Source organism: Callithrix jacchus, chromosome 1 (genome assembly GCF_049354715.1).
Source record: "Callithrix jacchus isolate 240 chromosome 1, calJac240_pri, whole genome shotgun sequence".
Taxonomy (NCBI): Eukaryota; Metazoa; Chordata; class Mammalia; order Primates; family Cebidae; genus Callithrix; species Callithrix jacchus.
Genome location: NC_133502.1, coordinates 182,945,709 through 182,966,402, shown reverse-complemented (window position 1 = coordinate 182,966,402; position 20,694 = coordinate 182,945,709). Strand labels below are relative to the sequence as shown.

Below are 20,694 nucleotides of genomic sequence, written 5' to 3'. Positions count from 1 at the left end.
CATCGCCCTCTCGCCACAGGGCACCGTGCCACCAGCAGGGGCAGGGCTGGTGTGCTAAAAACGACATAGCCAGGCCTCCCTTGTGCCAGCACCTTGGGCCTCCTGGCTGCCTTTGGAAGGTCAGGTGAGGTGAGCAGGACACGAAGCAGGGGCGCCAGTTCTTCTGCATATGTCCCACAGAGCAGAGGGCTTTGATGGCGTTGGCCCAGAAAGCCAGAAAGATTCTCCAGGGGAAACAGGCTCGGGACACCATGGCCAGCTCTAAATGGGCCAGGTGGATGGGCAGTGGGCCGGCTCCAGACCCCAAGCACAGCAGGCCTGGACCAGGCGCAGTCCTCGGCTATCCGGGAGGTGGCATGGGTGCTTGGGGCTAGGTGTCCACCTGCTGCCTCCTGGCCCCCTCACATGCAATCCCTTGGGCCTAGTGCCTGACCTAGGTAAACTGAGACAGGGCAGCAGGGGGCTTGGGAGTCCACAGGACACATCTGGCACCGTCAGCTGTGTGACTGTGGGCAGAGAAGCTGCTAGGGCAAGTCCCACCCTGGTGGGCAGTCCTGAGATGGCACCAAAACTCTGCCATGGAGCCTTCAGCTGCTAGACAAAGAGCTAAACCCAAACATAGAAATCCAGAGTGGAAGGAGCACCCCTGCCCATTTGGGGCGGGGCAGATGGAGCCCCTGGAGAGGGAAAGCCTGGTAGAAATCCACAAGCAACCACTGGGGGCCAGGGTAGGAGGCCCAGCCTTGCCCTCCATCCTCACAGATAGGAGATCCTGGGGCTAGGGACGACTCCACGAGAGACACTTGGGGTATCTTCCCAGAGGGAGGAGGGGTCCCCAAGTTCTTCAAGACAAGACCTGGACTGTGCCAGGCTCTGCCAGCACCAGCCCATCCTGATCCAGAAACAGCCCTAAGGCCCAGGCTGAGCTGGAAAAGTGACTGAGCAAACCCCAACTGTGGAAAAGGTCCCCAAGCCCCACAGATGGCCAGGCACCCACAGAGCCACAGGGAGCCAAGACCACAGAGCACCGCTGCTACACCAGCCACTGCAGGTCCAAGGCCCGGTGTCCCTGGTGGGGACACAGTTGCCCTGAGCCTGAACAAGCCTTCCCAGGGGGACCTTTGGCTTGAGTGTGAGCAGACTTCAGGGGAGGACCCAGGCTGTGTGGCCACAGGCATTTGGGAAAGCAGGCTAAGGCCTCTCCCTGCTGAGCCCCCCAGGCACGGAAACAGGGAGTCCCCCAGCCCTCCAGCATGGGCAGGGCCACGTGGGCAGAGGACCCGCTGCAAGGCACCTCGGCTGATGATCCAAATGGCCCAGCTCGGCAGTCAGCCAGGCCTGGGCTCAGAACCCTGCAGCCCGCAGCTCCCCAAGGATGTTTCCCAAATCAAGCGGGGAGACCTCAGCAGCCACCTCTAAGAGGCCTCAAGATAAGGCGACATCCTGCAGGGGAAGCCACAGCCCTGCTCCAGGCTCCACCCCAGGCCCACCCCGCCCACTGCCCCTGCCCCTGCCCCTGCCCCAGCCCCACACTCACCTGGGGGTTGCCAGTGCTGAAGCCCAGGGTGGGTGTGGCAGGCACCGACATGGAGTGCGGGCCCATGGGGGAGCTGATGACAGAGAAGGGCGGACCCATGCCATTGATGGGGGAGCTCAGGGTGCTGATGGGGGAGTGCAGCTGCCCTGGGGAGCCAATGCCAGGCCCCAGGGACGGGTGCAGCGAGGGGGCAGCCATGGAGCCTCGGCCTGTTGGGGAGGTGAGGGACGAGTTCACCTGGGTGGAGAAATCTGCAAGACAAGAAGCCACAGGAGGGCGGTCAGCACGGGCCACGATGGGACCCACCATGTGCCTGCTCCCCCCAGCTACAGATACACCCACAGGAAGGCCATGGCACCCCAAGGTGGCCCCATCAGTCTTGACAGCTCACTGATGCAAATGCACACTCACTAGGGGCCAGGCATCCCAGATCACCCCTCCAAGGCACTGCCCTGTGCCAGACCCCAGCTTTAGGCTGGACCCGCAGCAGATGCAGGAAGAGCCCTCTGTGAGTGTGCCCCAAGATGCCTGCCTGGGCTGCACCAACCCTCATCGCTCCAGGCTCATCCCTCGGGAAGGCAGAGGGAGGAGTGGCTGGTGGATAGGACACAGAGGGATGAGTGGCTAGTGGCCGGGACGAGACAGCCCCTCTGCCCACTCCACAGGGGCTCAAGGTGAAAGTCTGGGAATAATGGTGAAAGGCAAAAAGGCTGGTGTCTCCAAGCACCTCCCGTGTGCCAGGACCTGGTCGATTCTGGGCGTGGGTGAGTTCGTGGAATTGGGACGTCTACAGTGAGCACTGAGATCCTCCCATTTTACAGACGCGGGAAGCCAGGCCCTGAGTCCCACAGCCACCTGTGGCCAAGCCAGGACTGGCACTGCCTGCTGACCCACTCCCACATCTCTGGCCCTCAGCAGCAGGCCACACTCAGGCCACACTGCCTGGGCCTGCTCAAGTGCCACAGCAGCAGTAACCCAGGCACTGCACATTCAGGACCCTGGCTCCATGGTCTGAGGTCTGTCTGAGGGGAGCAGAGGGGTGGGACGGGGTACTTCCTATGTGGGTGGTGGGCTAGGTACTGCTGGGTGGTTTTGTGCCAGGCCTGGGTGTGTGCCAGGAGCAAGAGGGCGGCCCACAGATACCTCAGGAGAGGCTGGGACCTCCCACGCTCCCGCCTTTCATCTCAGGGATTTCAAAGCCCAGAACACCCTTCAGGAGGCACCCACACCCTGGAGGCTGGCACAGCGGGAGGGAAGCTCCCAGGTGGCGAATCCACTGCCCATGGGCCTGAGTGATCACTGGAAAATGTCAGAGCCCACCCAAGGCAGCAGAGACGGCAGCGTGTGCCAGGAGCCGTGGGCACCACCTGCCTGTCCCACCCTGCCTCCGATGGGCCAGGCACACGAGTCAAGTCCCTCTCCCTCTCCTGGCCTCAGCCTTCCCATCTGCAGAATGGTCTCTCAAGCCCTCCGTGCCTCACCCTGGCAATCACAGGCACTCTGGGGAATCGAGCAGGACTGTGAACGGAGTAGCTGTGACTAAGCCCACACGCCCCAGGTAAGAGGACATCCCTGGCTGCACCCCTCCACTGCCCTGGGAAGATTTCACCTCCCCAAGCCTCACAGCGGCCATGTCCAGGGCACTGGCTCACTTACTAGGTGCCAGGCTGGAGCGGAAGAAGCCCTGGGCCAGGCCTCTCGCCAGCACCTGCCCGTGTACCCTGCGTCTCGGGAGACACAGCATGAGTTCAAGATGCCACCACCACCCAGCAGCGGGACGGGGCCAGACCTGACCCCACCCAAAGCTGGCACTCTTCTCATCTCACACAGCTCTGCTGACCCAAGCAGCTGTCCTGAGAAGGCAGCAGGAACACAGAAGTTCTGCCACCCTGTGCCCACCCCTGCTCCAGCAGTCTCAGGCCTCCTGCTTTCCCTCCCAGGGAGGTGCAGGGAGGAGGCCTGGATGCCAGCTTCAGCCAGCACTGCCCTGGGAGCAGGTCCACAGCACGGCAGGCGGGCCTGGCTGCCACCAGTGCCACATCGCACTCAGGATACAGACCACACCAGAAAATGACACTTGTCTGACCCACTGGAAACCATCATCATTCATAAAATAAACCTCTTCATTGAAATTAAAAATGTAGACTTAAGGAATTCCAGAACCAGATGTTGGTGACACCTACTGGCAACGATGGGTACTACAAACCAGCCCTATTAGTCATTAAACTCCCGGGAGGAGGACAAGCAGGAACCACATGTAAATGTCAAACTCGTGCAGCCCACAGGTCTCCACGTCCAGGCAGAATCCCCAGGTGCAGAAGGCCAGGGAGGGAATAGCTAAGAGCTGACAAGAGAAGGCAGGCAAAAGAGTGCATGTAAGACAGACAAATACAAAATCAGGCTGCTCATCCTGATGTCACCCACAACTCTCAGAGAAGCTACTACCGCCAGCCTGTGCCAGACAGGGAAACTGAGGCATGGAGAAGGTGTGAGATGAGAACTGTCCCAAAGGCACACTCCCAGAAACCTGCAGCTGCCCCTAGGCCAGGCAACCACTGCCATGCCCACCAGGTCACTTCGGGGACCCTGAGAAAGCCACGGGGCTGCCCCATCACAGCTCTGCCTCACCCACCTTCAGCTGACCCCTGGAGAAGGAAACCTGAGCTGGCTTCTTCCCTTTCCAAGTCTCAGTTTCCTCATCTGTGAAATGCAGACAGGCACGCCTGCTCAGCAGTGAGTTCTGCTCAGCGCCAAGCCCATACAGGCTGAGCCTGGACCTGGGCTGGGCCCTCTTTATCCAGGCCAATCCAGGAAAGGACCAAATGACTTGAAGGCAGAAGGGACAAGAAAGTACAAGTGTGCACAAATCCACTTTGCAGGCACGTCCACCAGGCAGCCCTGGGGGCACTTGGGAGGAGGCCGGGCCATGCAGGGAGCCCAAACCTCAGCTCTGTGGTCTTGGAGTGGCCCAACATGAGGCCCCAGGCACCCCGGGGAGGCCGCCCACCTTTCTTCATGGCCTCTGGGAATGGTGAAGCCATGGGAGAAGTCACTCCTGGATTCTTTCAGCTTCTCCACCCCACCCCCTACTGCAGGTGTAATCTGGGAAGACGGAGAGGGCCAGGTGACTCCGAATTGGAGGAGGGGACTGGAGGGTTTCTGGGACAACCTGCCAGAGCACCTCAGGAGCTGAATTCCTTAAGCCAGCTGGTCCAGGCCCCGCTCCCAGCCCTTCCTGTTTACACAGACTCCATCCATGGCAGACACCTTCCCAGAGCCTGGGTGACAATAGGCTGGCTGTGTTTTCTGGAATCCTCTAGAGAGAGATGCTTTTTGGCCAGGAAGAGAAGATTAAAAAAGAAAAGGCAAAAAAATGCCTGGACATCCTCTGCTCACAGCAAAAGGCCCTGGCCACATGCGTGCGGGCTCTGTCCTTTCCAGGACATTTATTTGTCCCAACCCCGATAAGTGGTGACTCCCATAAGGTGTTATTCTTAAAACATCCTACTTTGGGGCTGGGCACAGTGACTCACGCCTGCAATACTAACAGTTTGAGAGGCCAAGGTAGGCAGATCATCTGAGGTCAGGAATTCGAGGCCAGCCTGGCCAACATGGCAAAACTCCATCTATACTAAAAGTACAAAAACTAGCTGGGTGTGGTGGTGCATGCCTGTAATCTCAGCTACTCAGGAGGCTGAGGCGGGAGAATCGCTTGAACCCGGGAGGTGGAGGTTGCAGTGAGCCGAGATCTCACTATTGCACTCCAGCCTGGGAGACATGAGTGAAACTCCATCACAAAAAAAAAAAAAAATCCTTACTTTGGTCTTGGAGGGGCGCTTGTCACCATCTGGTCCTCACTGGCTTCCTTAACCCTCTAGACTCACCCTCATGCCGCAGGGACAGCCTCAGATACCCAGACCCAACCCAGGAGCCAGCAGACGCATAGCCTTCCCTGCACGAGGGAGTGGCAGAGGGGCCTGAGTAGCAAAAACTGAATCACGGGATCTGGGAACCTCAGAACCTGGGCCACACAGGGCCCCATAATCCACAGCCTCACACGCCTTACACACAACGTGCCCCCTTAGGGACCGCAGGCAATCAGTGTGACTCAGAACCTCAGGGGAGGAGGAGTTCACAAAGCCCATGGGGACCTCCCGGGCTAAACAGAAGAGAGGAAAGCCAGTGGTCCCCACGTGCGCCAAGGCGCCTCACACGGCTACTAGATTTCTATCCAGGAAGACAGCATGGAAGAGGTAGTGGAGCGACGGCTCCCTTGGCACAGAACTGACTTCTGAAGTACAGATACCGCGAGGCTGGGAACAAAAGCCATGCAGCTGAGACAGATGCCCGTAATGCCCAGCAGCAGGCAGGCATGGAGCAGCTCCCTGGGCCCCAGATGGCAGATGCCGAGTGTCGGGGACTACGCGGCACATTTGGTAACACTGAAATAAGGAATGTTCTCATCCTGGCTGCAGTCCAGAGATGGCACAGGCTGCTCCCTGAGGCAGTGAGCTCCCACCAGGACCCCAGGGACACTCACGCCCCCCCCAAGGGTCTGCTGGAAGTGGGAAGGGATGCCCCTGTTGACCCAAGTTACCAAGCTGCACAGTTCGCTGCAGAACGCTCTCCAGCGCCAGGATACTTCTGCTGCCTGGACCCCACAGCAGGAAGCCTGGGGAACCCCCACCAACTCTCTTCCGGCCTGTCTGGCAGGCGAGGGTGGCAGAGGAAGTGGCAGGAAATGGCAGCCCAACTGTGGCTGGCGCAGGGGTAAGCGATCAGAACTCCAGCCCCCTCCTGGGCAGCCAGGGAACCCCCGGCTACTGGAGAAGGGAGGTCGAGTCTCCTCCACATCCCTTTGGAAGCTGCAGGGCCAATCGTGGCAGATCTGAGCAGGCCACAGGCTGGGGCAAAGGGATCAGGCCACCTGTCTGGATGGACAGCAGAGGACGCCCAGGCTATCCAATACAGGGCCCCAGGGAGCTGGACAGGAAGCCCAGTGGAGGGAAGGATGGCGCTCCAAATGAGGGAGTGTAGGTGATGAGGGAGTGTAGGTGGGTCCCATGGGCTCCACAGTGGGGCATCCGGGGGGGGCGGCGCAGAAAGAGGGCAGGGTTCCCAGGACAGGGGAGGAGCTCGGCCTGTGGTGAGGAAGCTCACTGCGTGAACCAGCACCCAGATAAGAGCTGGCCCTGAGCCTGCCTGCTCCGCGCGCCTGCACGGTCCCTGCAACCCCACGCCGGCTGCCTGGGGATCCCCCCGGAACTGAAACCCCATGCCAGGCAGCTAGCAGGCCTTTGGAGCTTCCTGGGCTGCCCACCAGCAGTCCCCACCTCCAGAAGTGCTGCCTCCCCTGGCCACCCAGGGGAGGGAGAAGGGCAGCCCTGGCGGGAACTGGGATGGGGACGTGGCAGGGACCACGGCGCGTCAAGGTTTGGGGGAAGCTGAGGGTGGTTAGCGTAGGAGGAAGAGGAAGGAAGTGTCCGCAAGCCCCAGAGGGTGAGGGGCTCTGAGGAACCAGGGTGGGGCAGGCAGCCGTGCCCAGCACGGGCAGTGCCGGCCATGGTGGAAGCAGACTCCTACTCACCCCTGGGGCCACAGGACATACCACTCCCTGACGGGGAGACCCTAGGCAACCCTTAACCTCCACAAGCCTCAGTTTCCCCTTCTGTAAAATGGGCATGCCAACAGCAGAGGCTGTTGAAGAACGGGCCCTACAGGCCCCCGGCAGGGTGGGCGCTCAGCACCTGCTGCGTGTCTGTCCCCCACCTCCCCGCAGGGGCAGAAAGAGACTCGGCCTGTCACCTCCAGCCCCAGAAGCGTGGCCCACTCTCGGCCTCCGGGCCAGGTGTCAGCTTACAGCTCAGATGGCCCAAGCTGGAATTTCAGCTCTTCTGAGGTTACCCTGCCCTTTCCCCAACCAACACCCTGGCCCCAAATCTCAGCCCCATCTGAGGACAGCCCAGCTTGGCCCTCCTGAACAGTCAGGAGAGACCTAGGCCTGCCTCCACAGGAGCCTGTGGGCCCCAAAGCAGGGTCTGACGGGGAGCTCCCAGAAGGCAATGTCAGGGGCCCCCTGGGGAGGCCCCAGCCCCTCCCTCAGCCAGGCCTATGAAGTCACCTGCCTGAGGGAACCAGGACACTCAGGCCCCTGCTCTGAGCCAGGGGTAGCCTAGAACCACCCAGACCCTGGAGGAGAGAGGAGGATGGAGCTGGCACACCTAGGCATCCGTCTCCTTCACTCCAGCCTGTGCCTGCCCACCAGACCCCCAGGAGGTGGCCCTCAGGGCTGCTGGCCCCACACAGACCCCAGGCTAGCCTGCTGCCTAGCCCTGCCCTACCCAACCTTCCAGGACACAGGGAACTCCAAGCGCTCAGTAAGACGGGCCCTTCCATGATCAGCCCCCAGGGGCCAGGAGGGAAGGGGTGAGACAGAAGTAGCAGTGGACACAGGAAGCCGTGGCGAGGGGCAGGTGGGACTCTGCCAAGGGAGGGGCAGAGATCTGGTTCTGCTCCAGACACAATGCCACAGTTCTGCCAGCCCCATGGACATGTGGGAGCCAGGAGTGACAGGGGTTACAGAGCCAGCACGGACGGGCTCCTGCCAGGAATCAGAGGGGACGGATGCTTCCCTAAGAGCCCAAGGTATCTCAGGACAGAGCCCAGGCAGGCCAGGTCCGGTCAGGCTCTGGACTCCTGTCCGGCCTCTGCCTCTGTGAGTTTGGTCCCTCAGGTTCCACGTGACCAGGAGACCCTCAAGGACTCTGAATGCCAGACTCACCTTTATGATCACTGACACCTGCACAAACCCGGAGAAAGCAGGATCTTGACTCCAGGAGGAGCCCAGCACTGGCCTCTCCCTCCTTGAGCTCCTCTCACCCCTCTGCCCTCCCGGCCCAGGAGACTGCCACGGCGGGACCCTGTCCAGTTTCCCCAGTGCAAGATCAGGGGCTGACACTTCCCTGGGGGAGACTGGGAGATGCAGGGTAGTGAGAGGATGTGATGTCAAGATGAAGGGCCCAGGGGTGCTGCCTGAGGCTTCTGGCCCCTGAGGCACGTGGCATTCAAGTACAGCTGGCCAGGCAGCTCAGTCACAGGGGAGACAGAGCCAAAGGCAGATCTGCAACCAGACCTACAACACCCTGCCAGACCCCCACACCTTGACCTTTCCCAAGCCCCAGTCAGGAGACACCAACCTAGCACCTTTCGGTCTTGACTGACCTCAAACTCCCGGGGCACAGGCAGTGGCCCCTCATGGAGACAGGAAAGGGCCCTGGCAGGAAAACCACACTTGATTATAGAACTCAGCTTAGGGCGATGTCTGTGAAGGAACCCAGCGTGCACACAATGACACATCTGCACCGTCACTGCCATCAACATCACCATCGACATCACCACCACCATTACCGCCAACACCACTGCCATCATCACTACAACCACCATCATTAACATCACCTTCATCACCACCATCACCATCACCACCATCATCACCATCACCACCATCATCACCACCACGACCATCATCATCATCACTACGATCACCATCACCACCATCATCATAACCACCACCACCATCACCAACATCAATATCAACACCATCATCATCACCACCACCACCACCATCATCACTACGATCACCATCACCACCATCACCATCACCATCATCACCAACATCAATATCAACACCATCATCATCATCACCACCATCATCATCACTATAATCACCATCACCACCATCATAACCACCACCATCACCAACATCAATATCAACACCATCATCAACACCACCACCACCATCACTACGATCACCATCACCACCATCACCATCACCACCATCATCACCAACATCAATATCAACACCATCATCATCTTCACCACCACCACCACCATCACATCATCACTATGATCACCATCATCACCATCACCACCATCATCACCAACATCAATATCAACACCATCAACATCACCACCATGATCACCATCACCACCAACATCGCCATCATCACCATCACCATCACTACTACCATCATCCATCATCACCAATCTCATCACCACCATCGTCACCATCACCACTACCATCATCCAGCACCATCAACATCACCACCACCACCAACTTCATCAACACCATCATTACATCATCACCACAACCATCATCACCATCACCAACTTCATCAACACCATCACTACATCATCACCACCACCATCATCACCATCACCAACTTCATCAACACCATCACTACATCACCATCATCACCATCACCAACTTCATCAACACCATCACTACATCATCACCACCATCATCACCATCACCAACTTCATCAACACCATCACTACATCATCATCACCACCATCATCACCATCACCAACTTCATCACCACCATCATCACCATCACCAACTTCATCAACACCATCACTACATCATCACCACCACCATCATCACCATCACCAACTTCATCAACACCATCACTACATCATCACCACCACCATCATCACCATCACCAACTTCATCAACACCATCATTACATCATCACCACCACCATCATCACCATCACCAACTTCATCAACACCATCACTACATCATCACCACCATCATCATCACCATCACCAACTTCATCAACACCATCACTACATCATCACCACCACCATCATCACCATCACCATCATCACCATCAGCAACTTCATCAACACCATCACTACATCATCACCACCACCATCATCACCATCACCAACTTATCAACACTATCACTACATCATCATCACCACCATCATTACCAGATGAGCAAACCCTTGCCCTGCTCCATTATGCAGACAGGAGGCTGAAACCAAGAGAGGTTGACAAGTTTTGTCACAAGTAGCAAGGGGATGGTGTTTTGGGTCCTCTTGGCCATACTGAGCAAGCTGAGGACCAGCCAGGAGCAGGAGGAAGAACAGGAAGTGGTGCCCAGTCTGTGCCACCCTTACACAGCCCACTTATACAGCCCAGGGGCGCTGGGTAGACCCAGTGGTGGCAGGCTCAGCTGCAGCCCAGCCATGGTGAAGGAAGTGGGAAGCACACCCAGGAAGAAGAGAGTGGTCAGGAGCGGGCTCCTGATGAGCAGTCAGCGCCTGCACCCAGGAAGCATTGAAGACAGAGCTGAGGGGTGAAGACACCCACTAACTGGGGCATGAGGACTAGGGTCTTTGCAGGAACTCCCCTGCCATGCCAACTCCCCTAAACCCACAGCCCACAGGAGACGCGGCCACAGGCCTCACACCAGAACTAGCTACATTCAACCACACATGCACACACCACCTTACCCCTGACGCTTACAGCAGTTGCTGTTGTCACTCACCAGGCTGGCGGGGCGGCCAGATGCCCATGGTGGCCACTGTCCAGGGATGCCCCAGCTGCAGAGGTGCACGCTTAACCTAGGACCAGGCTGCCTGAACCACCACAGTTCAGAAGAGGAAAAAGCTCCAGAGCTGCATCCACTCCCAAATTCTTCACAGCTTAGAGACAGATGGGGACAACGGGGGACACAACCCAACCAGGCCAGGCAGCTGGGAGGTGCAGGCCGAACTCTTGCCAGCCCCCAGCCCTCCGTGACCCAGCCTCCTGGTTGTGTCATGCCCGCTTCACCAGCCTGTGTGTGCCCCAAGCTCCAGGGAGAAGAGTGCCCAAGCTCCTCATGGCTTTAGCTGACAGCAGGCCGGCTGCACACCTCCCCGCCTGGCTCCCCCTGCACTGCGTGCAGATGCCCCAACACTGGCTCACGAAATGCCAGCTCTCTACTGTCACCTTCCACTTCCCTGTGATTCCAGGGCTTCCCAGGGTAGGCAGGTTTTTTTTAGGAGAAGCCAAGTGACCACCTGCAGAGCTGGTCCCTAACAAGATGAACAGGCAGGATGTGTCCCCAGAGGGCTGAGGGGCTGCAGTGATAGTCCAGTGGCTGCGGGACCTGTAGCCGCATCCCGAATGCCCGCCCACCACCGGGCTCCCAGTGCAGCTGCCACTCCTCCACCCACTCAACAGCACAAACCTCAAAGGATGTCCATCCCCAGGGTGCAGCCCACACGGCCAGAATGAAGTCCTGAGCCCAGGGGCCAGGACCAGGGACCCCAAAACTGAGGCTGGCCCTTTCAGGAGAGCTACAGGGCATTTGATTTTACCAGGAAGCCACCACATTCCCCCAGCTAGAGATGGCTGGGTAAGCAAGAATTCAGGTAGCCTCACAGAGGGGGTCACCCATCCATCCCAGGGACCCAGAAGTCAGGAGAGCTTGGCACAGCCAGTGCCAAGGAAGAAGCCAGGAGAGTACAGTGATGGAAACCACCCAGCTCTGGGGCCAGGCCTGTCTAGCCACGCTCGCTCCACTGGTTCCCAAAAGGGACCTCCTGACATGGGGTTACAAGGAGGAGGCAGCTCAGGGCTGCCCACCTAGAAAGAGGCCAAGGAGCTCTGAGTCCTAAAGCTGCTTTCCAGCCCCATGGATGGAGACACTCAGCAAGCTGACCTGTGCCCCTGTATAGCCATTCCCCCAGGGGCACGGTGAGCAGACCACCCAACTGCTCACCAGGGCAAAGGCTGGGAGGGTGGGAGCCAAGCCCCAGGCCTGCCAGCGTCCCTGAAGGAGGAAGCAGAGTCACAGAAAGGGCATGACCAAAGGTGTGGGGCCACCAGGAAGCTGGGAGCCCCGATGGCCTGCGTGTGACATCCTTCCCTCCCTCCCCCTCCATAAAATGGAGGCTCTGACACTGGGGCCCGCCCTGTGTACTGCACCCAGACAGGTGACCATCACAGTCCCCTGCAAACACACCAGCTTCACCGTGTGATAAAAGACATGCCGCAGGCAGCAGCTACCACAGCTCAAACACCTACTGCAGGTGCACGCCAGGCCCACGCTTCATCACATGCGCTCATGGAAGTGTCGTGACAAGGGGGAGCCACTCCCACTCCCGTCCTGCCAGGGAGGAACTGGGGCTCAAGGAGACAAGATGCTTCCAAGCTCAGAACAACAGCTGCCAGGCCAAGACCAGAGTCCCAGCTTTCTGAAGCCTCGCTCCACCCTTGGCCAGCCCTGGACCAGTCCTCAACCACCAGGGTGGCCAGACACAGCAGACACCCGTGCACCCTGAGTGTTCTGGCAATGCCGCCCACCTTGGAGGATGGGCACCAGCCCGGGGACCTGGCAGGACCTCACCTCTCCAGGGCCAGGCAGGGGCTCCTGGGCACTGCAGCCTCCCTTCCAGGCCGTACCACTGAACTGATTCTGGCACCTCCACGGAGCCAGACCTTCGAGGAGGGTGAGTGGGAAGCAGGGGAATTCCTGGAGAAACCCCGCTGCCCTCAGTCCGCCTGTGCGGCAAGGGGGCCCCCAGACTGCGGGCTCTTGGGGGTAGTTTCCCTTCAACAGGAAAAGAAATGATTCTTGTTTCATTTTGAGCCATACTGCTCTTGGTGGCTCAGAGGCCCCGCCGCCACAGCCGCCCCCACCACCCCCACCAGCAGCTCTGTCGTGGAACAGCCGGCTTCCCACCCTCAGGGCGGCTCTCCTCTCGGCCTTCGTGTGAATGCCTAGCCGGCCCCAGAACAGACCTGCAGATCCTCAGGTCCCATCTGTGGTGGAATGCAGCCGGAGCTCCGCGTCAGAGGCCCAAAGGATAGTTCAGTGGGGGACGCTGTGATGATCAGGGCAGAGGGCGCTCCTCGAGGCAGGGCCTGGGGCCTGGCATAGAACTGGCCTCTCTGGGGGACGTCCCCAGTCCTCCCACAGCCCGCTGAGCCGCACTATCTGCAGACGTAGGCACAGGTGCTCAGAACAGGCAGGGCACGGCCGCCAGGGGCGTGCAGTGGACAGAGGCTGGGCAGGGAATTCCTGAAGGGCAGAGCACCTGCTCAGCACCCAAGGCTGGCAGTGGGGGCCGCCTCCAGCTGGTCCCAGCTTGCCAAGAACCCCTTCCACACCCTTGCCATAAGCCCAGGCCCACCCCAGCACACAGCGCTAACCCCACAGAAGACACTCGCCACCCACACACCCCAGCCGGGTGCTTGTCATGTGCAGGGGCCTGACTGGCAGAGCGTCTACAGATGGGAGACGGGCCTCACCCATGAGACAGACCAAGAATGGGGCGTCAGCCCACTGAGCAGGACTTCCCCCATCACCACCCCAGGCCTGGGTGTCCTCCCTGCCCACCCCTCCCGGGGGCAGAGCTTACCCGCACCGGCACAGAGGCTCAACTGCACCAGAGTTGCCTCTTCAAGCTCAGCCTCCACCAGTCCCTCCTGCCCCGCAGAAACTTGCTGAGGGCCCATGTCAGGCTTGTCACCGCTCTGAGCGAAACAAACCACCCCGTGGCCACAGGCCCCACAGGCCCCACGGGCTGAGCCTCAGACACCTCCCTCCTGGCTGCCATGCCTGCTGTGTGTGGCCTGGCCCCCCACCCGCTGCCCCACGCTAGGGCTGTGGGCTTTGGGGGTGTAATGGGGAGCCCAGGGAAGTTCCGCTGGCAACAGAGTGGTCATCTGGCCATGTGACCCATGGACGGTTGGCAATGAAGGGGTGTGCTGAGCTGGCTTTTGCCTGGTCTGGCTAGGTCTGAACTTGGCCACTTCTGGGGGATACAGGGCCCCCTAGCCACTGTCTGTCAGACTCCCCCTCCCATCCCCCTGCTCCCAGCCAGCCCAGGGAGAGAAGAGTGGGCCCAGCCTGCACCAAGGAGATGCAGACCCAGAAGGCCAAGAGGAAATCCTGTGGGGAACCCGAGCAAGCACAGGCCCCGGCCCGCTGCCCCCAGGACAGCCAACCCCATCCTCAGCAAACTCTGATCCAAAGCCTCACTGTGCCCCTCCCAATCCCACCAATTGGCACGCATCAGCGTACTGCGGCAGCAGGCAGGGAGGAGCCACTGGCCTGCAGATGTGAGGGTGAACAGGTGGCAGGCAGTGTCTCTGCTCCTCCGTGTCCAGCCCCAAGAACCAAGAGGGGGCGGCAGCTACCACACAAGCCACTCCCTAGCCAGCAGCTGCCGGGTGCCCTGGAAGGAAAGGGAGGGATGGATAGGCCGCAGGTAGCTATGGAGCCTCTCTCCAGACTCCAGGTGACCCCGTCCACAGAGTGGCTCCAGCAGGAATGCCCACCAGCCCCTCTGTAAAAGCAGAGCCAGACACAGCCAAGTCTAGACCTAGCCAGGCCAGGCTAAGGCCAGCTCAGCACACCCTCTCCACCACTGTCCCCTCCACGGGCCACTTGGCAGGATGTCCACTCTGTCACTGCCAGAACTTCCCAGGGCCCCCCCATTATACCACAAAATCCAAAGCTCCCAGCCCAGGACAGAGGCACCCAAGCCCTAGCCCCTGGCCCCCTGGGGCCGGCCCCCTGCTGTCTCTATCCAGCACCCTTCCCAGCCTGCCTGGTCTCACCAGTGTCTACCCCTCTGGATCCCACACGCAAGCCCCGGGGGGTGACCAAAGCCAGTGCCCCCATGTGCAGGGAACTCAACAGACCTGCATTTCCACCATCTTCTTTCCTCCTCACAAATCTGGGAAGATGGGTTCTGTGAAATGTGAACAACGTGCACTCTGTGCCATCCAGAGGGGCAGGGGACAGCAGCAACCTGGGGGTGGTCATGACAGGACTGGCCAGGTGACGGACATGACTCTGAGGAGGACCCAGGAGACTAAACCCCTCCTTGGAGACCGGTGCCTGGCGGGGAGGCGACAGGGCCCAGCTCAGGGGCTGGGGTAGAGTGGACACAGGAAGCAGGTTACCAGGTCTCAGCCCTCTGGGACATCTGGCAGGGAGGAGGGGGCCAGAAATGGGCCTTCCAGGGCTTCCAACCCACACACAGTCTATCAAGCAGCAGCCCCGCCAAGCAGGAAGGAGCTCCGTCCCTCCAGAGAACCCCAGACACCTGGAGACCCTCAGCATCTGCCCTGGGCACCCAGCTGCCACCTGACTCGGGAGGAGGATGGGGCAGAAGAAGCACAGTGAAGGATAACTCCTCTCCCCAGGAAGGTACAGGAAGACCAGGGAAAGGGGCCGGGAAAGCCCGATCCACCCAGGATGGCAGGACCAACTCCAGAAGCTAAAACCTCCACGCGCCTGACTCACGGGAGAGGCTCCTGCTCAGGGTCTTTGCATCAGCTTCGCACACAACACTGCCCTGAGGCCTTGGATGACATCCCAGAGAATAAGCAGCCAGACAGAGGTAATCATGGGAGAAACGACACTCGCCTCCAGGAGGCCACGGGAAAGGTGTACGAATCAAAGTCCAGCAGCCAGCAACACAACAGACCCTGGGCTCCACTCCCACGTGTGACCAGACACTCCCCAGTCATCCCCAGAAGAGACAGTCAATGTGCTTCGAGAGACATTTAGAGCCCAGCCTGGCCACCGGATGCCCATAATGACCCTGTCAGATGCCTATAATGGCCCCAACATGTGTGCAAGTGCATGAGAATGCATGTGTGCAAACAGCTGCACACATGCACACACATACACACACATGCACATGTACACACACGCGTACACATACACATACACGTGCACACGCACAGCTTCTAGCTGAGAACGCCAAAGACATCCCCCAAACCTGATTTAGTCTAACAGCCTAGGACATTTTCTACGCAAAAGTAACTTTACACAAATCAAACCTCCTGTCACATCAAGAGACAAGCTGACCTGGAAAACTCTTTCTACGCCCACTTTACAGATGAGTAAATCAAAGCCAAGAGCTGAAGCGGCCTCTCCATGGGGTGCGGAGACAGGAGCCCTATACGCACTTCCTGCCCTCCAGGAAGAGTTGCTGAAGGGATGCGGATTCAAACCCCCCCAGTCACCTCCGAAACAGAAATCACAGTTCTTTGCTGCAAGACTCTGGGGCTTTCAAGAAACCTTGGGCTCACAGACTCAGGCTGGGGACAGGATCACCCCAGACAGCCCAATCAAGGCAGGGGTTTGGGGGAAAAGGGGAGAAACTGAGTCCAGAGAGGCCCAGGACAGGCTCACGGTCAGCAGCAAGTCAGGGCCGGCGCCAGGACCCATGTGTGGGGCAGACACGCCGCATGCCTGCTGCTCACAGACGGCGCAGAACGTGGAAAAGCCCATGGCAGCTCTGTAAGGCAGGCCCTGCTCAAGGACCGCGTGGTGCCCAAGTGCACTGCGTTCTATTCCAGGTGTCAGCTCCAAAGCCAAGTGGCTCCCAGAGACTGCCCGGCACAGCCTCGCCTGGCACCCACCAGTGCCCATGCAGTGCTGAGGAAGGCTGGGCTACAAATTGACAAACTGCAAAAAGACTTTAAAAGGCCTGGGAAAATCGAGATGGTCCAAGCCCGCACCCTGGCCAGACCCATTGGTTTGAGGCCCTCCCTGAGGCTCCCCGTGGTCTTGGGAAAGTTACTCCACGGCACTAAGCCTGTTTTCCTGCACCATGGGCACTGACAGCATGTCCTAGGCACGTCCGTGAAGACGCATGAGGACCTCACACGGGCCCTGGCATTCAGCGCAGGCCAATTAAGGGCACTCCTGGCCATGAAAAAGAAAGGAAACGACATGAGCCAGGGCCGGCCAGGGCCTGTACCAGCAGGATGGGTGTGGGGACCCTCAGTCCCTGCAGAAGGGCTGCCCCTACCAGTCTCCCCTCTAACCCCCCACAGGCCACAGCCAGGGCAGAGGCCCAGGGCAGGCGGAGGCTGATCACCCACCCCCAGTCTGGCCGCCGGCAGCTTAAGCCCCCTGCCACTCTCTCACACAGTGTCCCGACACTGGGCCCAGGACAACGGGGTCAGGTCCACTGCACCCCTCCAGCCACACAAGTCCCTGCCCCCACCCAGCCTCAGTTTCCTCATCTTTAAAATGGGAGTGGGGCAGACCCCAGGGGTTCTCCACAGGCCTCAAGGCAAGGAAAGAGAGGAGAACCACCATGCCCCACCCCTGCACAGAGCCCATGTCTTCCCTCTGGAACAAAGTGGCCTGAAAAGAGCCCTCAGGCCCAGACACCCAGAGGAAACCAGAGAGCCCAGTGGTCTTGGCTTCTGGCAGACCCACGGCCAGCCTCAGTTTGCCCATCTGTTGCTGACGGTGGCAGCCTCGAAGAATCAGAACGCTCCCAAGATACCCTCAGCACAGCCATGGACAGACCAGGCGTAACCAGGCCACAGGCATGCTCCATGGAGCGGGGTATCCCAGACCTGGCCCCCACACCTCCCCAGCCTCTCCCAACCTGGGGTCCCCAGATCCTCTCCTCCATGACCCCAGCAGACCTGCCATTAGTCCCACAACCCATAGGCAAGGCACGGGCACCCTCCCAGGCCACACAGAGTGGCCACCAAACCTGCCCCTTACCTGTCAGCCACCTGCGGTCCCCCACCCGCCAGGCCAGGCCACTGCCTGAGAGAGAGGCAAGGAGGTGCAGCCTCATGGCGAGAGCAGGTGAGAGGTCCCACCACAGAGGCGGCCCCATTGGCCGCCGGCCGGCGGGCTCAGGGTCCCACAGCCTCGGGCGATGCAGTGTGGCGGCTAAGCGGGCAGGAAGGGGCCTGGGGTAGGAGGCTGAGCAGAGCTGGAGTCTCTCCCAGATGGCCTGGAAGCTGGTTGTGAGCGAATGGTGCTCATGCTGGCCTGGCAGCCCAGTTCCCCTTTCCCAGAGCCACCCGGTCCTCCACCCTCAACCAGACACCTGTGACCACAGGCGGCCGCCATTGGCCAAAGCCAAGAGCTTCTTGGAAGAGGACAAGGACCCCGGCCTCATTTCCTCAATCTGAGACACGACCGTCACGCCCGCAGCTGCTGCAGCAGATGGTGTGCCACCCAGCAGGGGCCTGGGCAGAGGACAAGGGCAAGGCCCGGACGTCGGGCAGCTCCAAGTTCAAATCCAGCTCTGCCGTGGCCAGCTGCCAACTGCAGGCAGATCAGGTGACCTGGCTATGCCCATTCCCCATCTGCGTACTGGGGGACGATGGGAACAGCCGCCCCGACACGGTGCCAGCCAGCACGCAGGAGTGGTAAATAACTGGATGCAGGGTTCCTGTCCTTGTCCTGGTCTAGAGGGGTGGCCTGGAAAAAGCCCAGGCAGCGTTCAGGGGCCCGCCACTGCTGGCCTAGGCCCTCACATCCCCACCACGCTAACCCCACCTGCTCCCAGCAAGGGCCACACTGAGCAGGGAGCCCTGGAGAGACTGCGGCCAGCATACGGGTCCTGAGGGGAGTCCTGCAGGGGGGATGGGGGACGCAGAGGCCTGAGTCAAGGAAACAGGCAGAGAGTCACCAGGGCAGGGACTGGAACAGAGCCTCGGATACTGGGGAGGCAGGGCCCAAGCAACCCTGGATGGAACCCCCTTGGGGGTCTTCAGGAAGCACACAGGGAACAGGACCTTCATGGCTCCTGCCTCCCTCCAGCCACACAACAAAGTCATTCTTCCAGGGTCCAGAATGCCTTTTGTGGCCCATCAGCCAATGGCCAAGCCAAGGGCCGGTAGTGAGCATGGGAGTGTGGGGGTGCAGCTTTCAGCCCTGCGAGCCCCCAGCATGCTAGTGGGGGTCTTCAGTCCCCACACACCCAGGAGGCCCAAGACACAACAGGCTGCAGAGGCCACTGCCTGAGAACCAGGTCTCAAGGAGGGCTGCCCAGGGGTAGCTCTGAGCAGCAGGGACTCATGGCTGATACCCTGGTCTGTGCCCATCCCGGGCTAGGGCCTTCCTGCCTGCCCCACCAGTGCTGGGGACGGGCGACCAAGATGTCATGCAGGGTTGGAAGGGAACCAGAAGTCGCCTGTGGTGGCACCCCATAGGCTCACAACCAACTGAAAACCCTTCTGCAGGCAGTGCTCAGGGTGGGAGGCCAGGTTGGCCCGAACCACAGGAGGGCACTGCCCCGCTGAGCACAGGGAAACCCACTGCCCACAGCCACCCAGGGCACCAGCGTCCAGGTGGCAGGTGGGACACGGAGGCTCTTTCCTCCTGCAAGACAGAAAAGGGCCGGAGAACCCTCAAGCCCAAGCTGACTGGGTGACGGCCCAGCACAGCCCACCTCAGTCTCTTCCTCCAGCCCTGGCCCTGCCCCTCCAAATGCCCTGCATGGGTCCATGCCACTGCCCACCCGGCACTCAGGCTCTGCCGGCTGAGGGCCCCAGGCCAATCCCTCCCCTCCTGGGCCTCACCCACCACAAAAGCCCACACTGCAGAACCCACTAAACTCTCATGTCTCCCCCAACTTCAGGGTGTCTCTACTGCTGCCACCTCCCCTGACTCCACCCTCAGTCACTGGGGACCCCAGCATGGCTCACTTTCCTCTGCACCACAGGCCCAGCCACGTGCAATAGGTACCCACCAATGTCTGCCCAGTTTGGGGTTCAAAGATTATGAGGGAGGTCCTGGGGTGAAACTGTGGAGGGTCCGGGACTCACCCCTGGGGTGACATTGTAGAGGGTCCAGGACTCCCCCCACACTGGGGGTGACAGTGTAGACAGTTCAGGACATCCCCCTGGGGTGACAGTGTGGAGGGTCCGGGACTTGCCCCACCCCGGGGTGACAGTGTGGAGAGGTCTGTCCAGGACTCCCAGCTCTAATGAAGAGAAGATAAGGCTTTTGTTGAGTGGGGGTTTGTACCACAGGCACGTGTTAGTCTCATAATAACAACACAAAGGAGCCCGGAGGCCTGGTTCTATCAAACCCCGGCCAGACGCTCCCTTGGCCTCCCGGGTGTTGGCCTGGATCCCTCAGTCCCTCCTCCGAACGTCCCAGCTCCCAGCTCATCTGTTTCAGGGCCCGGGACCACACCTGGATAAGCTCACCAGGACGAGGGCAAGGGACGTTCTGCCTGGAGCCCACCTACCATACTCAAGTTGAAGCTTTATTCCCAAGAGCCACCATGCCACCACGCCAACTGCCAATTCCGCTGTGGCTGCTGGTCAGCTGTGGCCCCCAGACCCTCGTCAGCTGCCCGAGGGCCTGGTTCCCCAAGTGCGGTGGGGTGGGGGGGTGTGAGGCCCCCGTGGGATCCTCCAGCCCTCACCCCCTTGACGCGCTTCATTTATGCCCAGCAAGCCTCCCTGGCAGCTAAGTTGTGCGGTCTCACGAGACTCAGACTGTGGGTCAGTGGCCCGTCCCATGCAGCCCCAGGGCTGACCTCAGCTCCAGAAGGGACAGGCAAGTCCAGGACTGCATGGCCCCTCTGAGAGC

The 20,694-nt window shown here is 60.0% G+C and overlaps 2 protein-coding genes across 6 annotated transcripts in view; both read right to left on the bottom strand.

The window, feature by feature from the left end:
* RXRA (retinoid X receptor alpha) overlaps nt 1-20,694 on the bottom strand; it is a 111,296-nt gene that overhangs the window by 34,900 nt on the left and 55,702 nt on the right. For all 5 annotated transcript variants that reach the window (XM_078350648.1, XM_078350625.1, XM_035262251.3 and 2 more), the window contains one exon: nt 1,538-1,788. In XM_078350648.1, coding sequence (XP_078206774.1) covers nt 1,538-1,735 — 198 coding nt within the window. In that variant the 5' untranslated portion in view covers nt 1,736-1,788. The remainder of the gene's footprint in view (nt 1-1,537; nt 1,789-20,694) is intronic.
* On the bottom strand, nt 13,119-16,623 carry LOC144580788 (uncharacterized). The gene is made up of 5 exons (XM_078360111.1): nt 16,525-16,623; nt 15,021-15,130; nt 14,398-14,551; nt 13,733-13,847; nt 13,119-13,308 (listed from the first exon to the last, which is right to left on the bottom strand). The coding sequence occupies exons 1-5, from the start codon at nt 16,621-16,623 to the stop codon at nt 13,205-13,207; spliced, it is 582 nt and encodes a 193-aa protein (XP_078216237.1). The 3' UTR covers nt 13,119-13,204.

Bases quoted from the DNA above. Each gene is read 5' to 3' on its own strand.
- LOC144580788 (XM_078360111.1), bottom strand. From the start codon at position 16,623: ATGGGCTTTTCCACGTTCTGCGCCGTCTGTGAGCAGCAGGCATGCGGC. The intron at 15,131-16,524 runs GTGAGCCTGTCC...GACCACCCCCAG, and splicing joins GCCCTGACTTGCTGCTGACC to GTTGCTGCTGTCCCCTGCCC. The intron at 13,309-13,732 runs GTAAGCTCTGCC...CTACGTCTGCAG, and splicing joins GAGCCTCTGTGCCGGTGCGG to ATAGTGCGGCTCAGCGGGCT.